Below are 8,824 nucleotides of genomic sequence, written 5' to 3'. Positions count from 1 at the left end.
GTTTCTTAAAACCCACATTTCGATCTTTTGACCACCGTCGATGATAAGGAACGGCCTTGTCTTTAGACGAAACGGAAAAATTGACCGGTGCACGAAAAATTCGTAATCCCGGAAAAAATTATGCATTCTTCGTGCGTTGTACCTTCTTGCTGTCATGAAGAAAGCGAGAGAGAAAAAAAAAAAAAAAAAAACAATCCTTGTCTCCGCGCAAACTTTCACACACGCGTAAATATATACATGTATCAAAGGTACGTGTACGTCAGCGTTCTCTGACGTCTTCTCGGAAGTAGTTGATGATGCATAGATTTAAATACCTGAGCGTTTCGTTTGTGTATTAATGTAAGTATATGTCTTGATGTGGATTTGTGTGTGTGTGTGTGTGTGTGAGCCTTTATACGTAGAAATATTAATTATCATTATCGTTATTATTATTCCTTATCCTTACTACCTATAATTATTAATATTAGTGATTATTATTAATTGTTATCCTTAAACCTCAGTTCATATTCCGAAAAATTGTTCTCAGCTAGTAGCGGTGGATGGAAATGTTTCTTCGTTAAAATCAATTACGATTACTTATCGTTACGATATAGTATTTAAATTGTATGCATCCATGTATATTTATATATATATATATATACACATGCATATATATATATATATATATTTATATATAATATTTATACGCTATGCATAATGATATACACGTGTATGCGTATATACGTGTATATCAGTTGATAGTCGGGTCGTTTAAATCGTTTTACACATATACAACATTTGTTAATTAATTATAAATAATTATCAATTAATCATTAATTATCATAATAACATTTATTTTTATCATTTAAAAGATTATTTTCGTATATCGTCGTCGTCATGATACTTCGATGATATATGTATTTATATAGAAACGACGACGAGAACGACGACGATAATATTTATTCACACGATTTAATATCCGACGCGAAGCGGCGATCCGTGTGTGCGTAATCAGGTGCGATCATTATTTTTCTTGTGTGTTTTACATGATCGCGATATTAGAATGCTTTATAGACACCCATGAATTTTCATAATTATTACATTGTATTTACATTGCGTAATATCAAATTACGCAGCGGCAAAAATTGCAGCCCAATTATTCATCGTCATCACTTTCGTAATAATCGTTTAGTAACACACTTCTCGTTACCTCAAGCACAATATTAATCATACACCATTGATACTTGAGGTCAGTGTTACCCGAGATGACATTATCTCCCGACGTTGTCATCAACACTGGAGTAAAAAGTGCAGAAGAGGTGCCATCAGCCTGTCAGACGGACGCGTGCCGAAGGCTCCAGTTGCTCGTTTCGTCGGATTTTTCTCGTGTGAATCGGAAATGTTTTTTTATTTTCTTTTCTTGTTTCTTTTTCTTCCGTTTTGTTTCAATCAATTGAATTTAATTTAATATACCTATTTAATATAACTCAGCACGGCAAATCCTGGCGAGATCTAGTGAACGTTGTTGTACTATCGACATGGTTAGCGAGACATCAGGGATTTCCCTCCGCTGCCATTATGTTGTGCACTTGCTCGAGCTTGTAGGCCAGCCTCTGCTTCTGCGAAAACTCGTCCTCCTCCAACGTTACGATTAATTGTTCGTTGTATTTTACCGCGTATGTGTACAATTCGTAGAGTGCGCAGTTCGTGTTGAATTCTGTCGAGTGCAGCTGCGAGAATAGGGTGAATAAATATTTTATTATCACTGGTACTCGTTCAAGTTAGTTTTGAAAAGCACTACTGACATTATATTACTTTGATGTTAGAATATTCTTATCAATTTGCAAATATTTCCTGTAAACTGCCGTGATGCAGGACTGAATTGTGAAAAATTCCACACAGGCATTCGGGAATCTAATGTGCGTAAAGCTGGTTAAAACGTACGTCAATAAAAATATCGAAGGTACTTACTCTAGATTCTTCGGCAAGCATAGCGTTCATATCTTGATCAGAGATTGCGGGCATAATTTTAATATCGGAATAATATCGATCCACCCATTCTTTGTACCCTGGAATGTCTTTTGCGTATAATAGCTTGGAACTCGGCGAGTCTTTACCTGTGTTTGAAAAATCGATAGTATAATTAGCAATTATGACAACGCAAGGTATATCATCATACATTTTTTTATGCTGTGTTTCGAGGTTCTTAGAAATTCTCGAAATATAGATAGGCATAAATCGACGGATATATTTGCATAATCACCTAATCTATGGTCCGACGTTGAGCAACTGTCCATGAAGGTCTGGGCGACGACAGATAAGCAGGAGTCAACGATGTTCGATTTATGAATATCGAATACGAAGTTTGGATTCTTGATAAGATTGACCCAAAATCTAAGGGGCAGGGAGTTGCTCTTCCACGTGTGTACGACCTCGGGGTCTGATATGCCGTGAAGCAGAGCTTGATCGTCGAGGAAATCGAACATGTATTTTATCGCGAGGGGAAGAGCGGACCCCCGATGCGCGGTACTGAATATGGTCTCGAACAGATCATCGACGAACTTTTGGAGGGTACCCTTGGTCGCGAGTAGCCTTGTGAGGTATATTTCCGAGACCATTTTGTTACCGCGTTCGCCCTCCTTCTGAGCGTCTGTGTCATGATGCTTGACGAGATGCCAGTACTTTATTCCGCTGTCGTGATCATGGTTTAGCGGCGAAGTAGCACGGGACAACGGAGGACTGGCGGAACTGAATTTGCTGAGATTCAGTGTTTCATATTTGTGAGACTTGTCAGTTTTCTCCGAGAGTATCGAGATGTTGTAGAGAGACGACTGTTTCGAGACTAGATTCAGAGACGCGCCATCCGGCACTCTGTAGTGGTTCAGCGTGTTCCTCTTTTTCCAGTCTCCCTCAGCCTTAGTTGTTGAGTCGTCGTCGTACAGTATTAATCTGCCCGATGTACCGGTGCGCCATTCTGCAGATAACAAACGATGAAAAACTGTTATTTCATTATAGTACGCAGGATTTTTTTGGACCCCGCAAATCTTGCTATCAAACATTCATTGTTACTTACCGAGATCCAGGTCGTCTTTTCGCGGTCTCTGGCTGTACGGAGTAGCTCTGTATATCGTATCCAATGCCTTCTCTTTCACCTGGGATATCGTGTCACAGTCCAAAACCTTCACCGCGACGTTCTCAGTGTTTGGATCCAATCCACTGACAAATACAGTTTGCTGGGATATCGACACGTAGGCGGTCTGCAGGATTGTTATTTAAGTTAATCTCCAGTTGTACTAGTTTCTGTTTTCTCAAAGCTATTAAATACTTAGTATTTTCCAATTGTTCATTCCAACTTTTCACTCACCATTGCCTTAAAGTCGATAGACTGCCGAATCAATTTTTCTTCTGACAATGAGTATCGAGCCTCTGAGGTAATCGCGTCAACCGGTCCCTTGTCCACCTGCTGTTTCATACCTCTGAATAGCATGTACAGTGGCTCGCCGGCGCATTCTCTCAAGAATTTGTAAAGAAGAAAAGTGAACCATGCGGAGAGCATTTTTTCAGCGACGCTCTCAGTTCTGAAAATATAACAGCAATTTCCAGCATCAGTAATCGTACTTGACATGAAAAAAAATTCAACTCGCTAACCAGAAGAACAAATATTTAATTGGTCACTGTCACTGACCTTCTCAAAAGTAGCTTCGGATGACTTTTTCCCTCCATGCATTTTTCAATAAGTTCGGCTAAAAGTGTCTTGAGAATGTCTGTACAGTACTCCATCTTACTTTGAAGCGTGACCATTATAAGGCTGGCAACATTGACTCGATCCCTCATCGAGAAGTATCTGTTACTTTCAAGGGTCCTAATGAAGAGCAGTAAGAATGTTTTGTTCATGATCAGCTGCCCGAACAATCTGAGTCCCTTTTCTTTTCTCATCAGTTCAGGTCTCTCTCTCTGCAGGACGACGTGGTCATCGATATTAGGAAAGAGTATTTTCATGGCGTAAGTTCTGTAGTCAAGGAACGGAATGCCGCCGCTGGTCAGATCGCCGGTCAAATCCGTCATCTCGGTTTGCAGCTCGGCAAAGGCTTCCTTGCACTCGGCGGCGACCCTGAGTTCAAGGATATCCATTTGCTCCTGCATATTTTTCAGCACTCTGTTGCTCTCCGTTGATTTCCTGCGATAAGCGACGAGGAACGCCGTGAAAATGAACAGCAGGATTACTATGGCCGCTGAAACTCCGTACATCGCGGGCCTGGACAACGACCCGTTGATACCGGTTGGCGAGGCGTAGCTGAGCTTCCCAATTTTATACTTCAGTCCACCTCCGACGACTACAATCACCTCTGGAAGTTCCTGCTTGTTGGCAAGACCCGTATTGTCCAAGGCTGGAGGCTGATGTAATGGGGGTCGACATGTTAGTTGTTGCCTCGATAGGGACGTCACGTTGCAGAAGGAATTGCCGATCTGGACAGTTACGTCCGAATCCTGACATGCGCGGTCCAAGTTCTGACCGTTTATGGTGAGATAGTCGCTTTTGTAGTACTTCACTTCCTCCTCGAACACGTCGTAGACAGGATTCGGGTAGAGCAGGAAGTTTTTGTGCCTGTAAGTGATAAGTATACTGGTCAGAAAAGAGATATAAATGTTGAAATATGCTAAGATTTCGACGTTTGAAGAATGCCACCCAGTATAAACAAGCATTGGAAGTTGTCAGGGTACGATAACACTGCATACAATGAAATTCATCACGAACCCATTAGCGGAGAGATTCTGTACGCCCGTGACATTGTCCATGCGGAATCCGTACTCCAGCATCAGTGGATGATCAGCGTCCAGGTGAGTATCTTCGGATACTTCGACGGCGGGTGAATTGCATATCATGTTTGTATGGCTGAACGTAGCGCACTGAGAGACGAACATTTTATCGTCGTAATAGACGTACATTTGAGGATTCTGCACGTATCCAAGATTCTTCCCGATTACCGATATCTTTATACCACCTGCGGGAATTCCCTTGGGTATTTTGATCTGTCCCGCAACGCCGCTCTCGACTGATTCTATCGTGGGGTCGTCGACGTATTCGAAAACGCCGTTGTACTGCCTAACTCCGCTGTCAAACTGCATCCTTAGCACACTGCTACGAGTGGTGTTGCTGGCACTGGTCATGCAGAGAGTCTCGTTGGCCTCGGCGCTTATTATGGAGCACGGTAGCGTGTCTATGAAAGCGCGTATCCTGCTGCCGGCGTTCATGTAACGTCCTGTTATCCTGATTACGGTCCCGCCACTCCGAGGGCCATACTTAGGCGATATGGACTCGATGACAGGGTCGACGAATTCAAAGTTGACGTCCGAGTAACCACGGAAATCCTCTATCTTGACTATCACGGGTCCCTTTCGCTCCTGAGGAGTACCAGGTCCGTCAACTTTGCATACGATCTGTTTCGTCCTGATGTAAAGTTCAGGGTAAGGCTCGCACGGAAGTCCGGCAATCGTCGCCCCAGCGTATATATCGGCAAATGTTTTCCCCAAGTTTATTCCTCGTATAGTTACATTGGTACCTCCTTCCCAGGGTCCAAGCTGCGGCTCGAACGATTGAATCTTCGGGTTTGGGCAGGTTTCATTTCTGTTTAGCCAAATGCCGGAACCTCGATTATTGCACTGTTCTTTCACCTCACACTTATCAGAGCTTTGACACCACCCGCATCCGTACTTTTGGGCAAGAGCCAAACACATGCCACAGTTGTCAGCCATGTCCTTACAACGGTATATAACAACGTGAATGTTGTCAGGATTGTCCAGAGGCTTTGAGCCCCCCCATATCACTGCGAAGGGTACCGTGATGTTAGGCGCCCTTGACGTGTATGAAAATTCTGTCGAATCGCAATATATTGTGTCTGCTAGAAGCTGTGCGTTAACGCTGGTTACACGTCCTTCGATGTTGAACTGACAGACGAACCTCGTTTGTACGATGAATTGCTGTTGAAGAGATAAACAGAAGAATACTTAGAATTTTTATCCCATCGTATTACATGCAGAATCTTTCATCTTAAACGTGGTCGACAATTTTCAGATTTATGATCAAATTCTGCGCTCACCCCAATGATATGCACTTTGACACGAATATTTTTCTTTATTCCAGACGAGACCAGTATTTCTTTAGAATCCGTGGCGTTAATAGTAGGACAGAAACCTGGTCCACTTCTATAACTCGGGCCGATTCTCTGGAAATTAGAAATACACAACGGATCAATATAACACAGGTTGAATGAAGGGAAAACAATCCGGTTAAAATTGTTCCTCGACAAAAAGCACTACTCACGCTGACTCCGGTGACCAATATGTCATTGCGGCAATTCTCGGCAGTATCGTGAGTGCATCTGTGACCATCGACGCACCAGTCGCAGGGGAAGCTCGACGAAACGCACTGGGTACAAGAGCTGTACGTGTTACAGTCGAAGAAGGTGAAATTCGTGGCAACGAGGTCGGGTCCGCTGGTCATTCGGACGGACAATCTGGCCGTGAAGTGGTGCTCGGCTTGGGGTATCGACGGCAGCAGATCGGTCCTTGGAGTGGTGCAATTAACGCCGTACGATTTTCGAGTAGCATTTGTTATGAGGGTTTTATCGAGGGCCGAGAACGCGCAGAGAAACTGTCCCGGGAGAGTCGGAAGGTTCTCTATCACAAGATCCAGGGTCCTTGCAGTCGTTCTTTGCAGCTGATTCGGAGTGACGCTTGCTATGGTAGTGCACCGACCGCTCTTGTACGAAATCCAGTACAAGGGATCGGTGGCTGCATCCTGACAGTCGCTTCTCAGATTGCACTTGTTCTCCAACGAGCACCAACCACAGTAAGGATCCTTGGCCTCCAAGCAATCCCAACACGTCTTGTATACCGAGCATTCCTGAACTTTGACCTTGGACACCTTGCGTTGTGTCATTACGTAGAGATGCATAAGCTGAGAGTCAAAATGTAGGTCCGAATTCACCGGGGATTTCGGATCCACTTCAAGATCACCATACTTCTGAGCCGAGGTCGCAGTCTCAACGACGACCTGAAACGAGAAAAAAAAAACCAGAAATTAATGACCGCAGTAGCCAAGTTCTTCAAGATTAATTTATATTCGTCATTCGTGTGTTTTTGTCTCAAGTACGATGTCGAAGGAAGGATGGAAGGAAGAAAGTAACGCGCCGCCGAACGATGCCGGACTTAATTTCAAATCCACGAGGGTGCCGAGGGGTTGAAACAGTTGAAGTGTAGCGGTGAAGCGGAAGTGGAAGCGGTATCGATCACAGGCCAAGATTTACGATTAACCCAGACTTACGCGTGTTTCATGTTAATTGACAACTTCGGAGCAAAGTAGGTTTTTGGGGGTGGGTTGGCGGGCAGAACGAGGGCGCCGAAGAAGGGAGTATAAGTAAGTTTTATTGCTCTAAACGCGCGGTAAGTGGTCGACCACATTGGTCAGACCCGCCCACGAATTTCCTACTCTTGCAGACGTGGCGTACCTTCGTACAATGTTAGTATTATGGTATGTAGGCATGTACGTACGTACCTACACTCAACTACTTCTTCAAGCGTACCTACATAAACGAAGAAAGAAATAAACGATACCACTGCTATAAATTAACCGGCTAGTAGAGAGAAAGAGTACGTTATATTTATAATGCAATGCAACACTGCCCACAAGACAGGAACCGTGATTATTTCATTCAAGATATTTCTTAACTATTAAACAGATGATACACACCTCCTGTCCGTCAACTACTACGGACTCCATGCGGTATACATATATAGATATAGGATTCAGACGGGAAAGGATGAGTGAATCTTTCGCATTATAATTGACAGGTGAAAGAATGATACGATTTAAAAAATTATACGCCCTGCAACATTAGGAGCTGGTGTATTTATGTACATGGTAGCCGTAGCCCAAAGAACGATCATAGACGTAACAGTACGAGTGCACAACCAAACCGTGAGATCCATCTGTTAATTTACAACTCGTGATAAATAATGACGCTTGATATCTACTGTATGAGAATAAAAATAATAAACAAATAAAGAACGTTCATGGATGGGAGTCATTAACAACACGGGTGAGCAGTACCTCCTTCCAAAGGTACGCTCGGGATAATTTATAATAATGAGTTAGTTGGCCAATCGAGGAGAAGGACGATGGGCACCGGGGCGACGATTATCATCAGAAAAGAGTTGTGGGTTAAAATTCCCCTGACAATAGGTAGACGGAGAAGCGTGTATCGTCCATCCATACAGTTCTAAATTCTAGACACATTTTTTCTTTCATACAATAAGTTAAGAATAACTTCTTATCGTGGAGTACAAGCCTTCTGTAATAACTACAATCATCTCTCCAACCCGATAAGAGTCATAAATTCCTCTTGCGTATGCGCGCACACCTTATTAGGTACACTTTTTATTCTACCAATACCTCTTCCGGCTGACCGAGGTGCTTTGGTACACCGTAAGTTTGGTCATCGGAACGAGTATAGCTAGGTACCACCTAGGTACACCACTATCGCACGTGCCGGTGCAGTTAAAACACCTGGAAGACACCTACACTATGCTCGAACCACCCATCAAAGATTAAGTCAATGAAACAGGAAACCTCACGCACGCAGACACACGCGCATTGACGCTGTAATATACCTAGAATCCTATAGTCGTAAAGACGCGGGCACCTATGCTTGGTTCTTTCAAGAATGATTTTCACCGTCCTCTGAGGTATCCAAATTGATAATGAAACAAAAGTTTCATTACTATTCTCGTATCCTATGAACCGAAACGGAATCTGCTGGTTCGACTACTTTCATTGGCTGACAAT

At 43.2% G+C, this 8,824-nt stretch overlaps 1 protein-coding gene across 4 annotated transcripts in view; it reads right to left on the bottom strand.

Annotated features, from left to right (window-relative positions):
* Positions 1 to 735: 735 nt before the first annotated feature.
* Positions 736 to 8,824, bottom strand: part of LOC124182288 (plexin-A4) — a 69,928-nt gene continuing 61,839 nt past the window's right edge. For 3 of the 4 annotated variants that reach the window (XM_046569335.1, XM_046569334.1, XM_046569336.1), the window contains 9 exons: positions 6,302 to 7,033; positions 6,078 to 6,203; positions 4,736 to 5,958; positions 3,665 to 4,585; positions 3,344 to 3,557; positions 3,053 to 3,236; positions 2,243 to 2,977; positions 1,951 to 2,096; positions 736 to 1,709 (listed from right to left, as the gene is read on the bottom strand). In XM_046569335.1, coding sequence (XP_046425291.1) covers positions 1,533 to 1,709; positions 1,951 to 2,096; positions 2,243 to 2,977; positions 3,053 to 3,236; positions 3,344 to 3,557; positions 3,665 to 4,585; positions 4,736 to 5,958; positions 6,078 to 6,203; positions 6,302 to 7,033 — 4,458 coding nt within the window. In that variant the 3' untranslated portion in view covers positions 736 to 1,532. The remainder of the gene's footprint in view (positions 1,710 to 1,950; positions 2,097 to 2,242; positions 2,978 to 3,052; positions 3,237 to 3,343; positions 3,558 to 3,664; positions 4,586 to 4,735; positions 5,959 to 6,077; positions 6,204 to 6,301; positions 7,034 to 8,824) is intronic. The other variant, XM_046569338.1, reaches the window with a different exon arrangement.

The sequence above is a fragment of the Neodiprion fabricii genome, chromosome 5 (assembly GCF_021155785.1).
Source record: "Neodiprion fabricii isolate iyNeoFabr1 chromosome 5, iyNeoFabr1.1, whole genome shotgun sequence".
Lineage (NCBI taxonomy): Eukaryota > Metazoa > Arthropoda > Insecta > Hymenoptera > Diprionidae > Neodiprion > Neodiprion fabricii.
The sequence above is the reverse complement of the archived record's forward strand: the minus strand, read 5'-3'. Positions and strand labels throughout refer to the sequence as shown.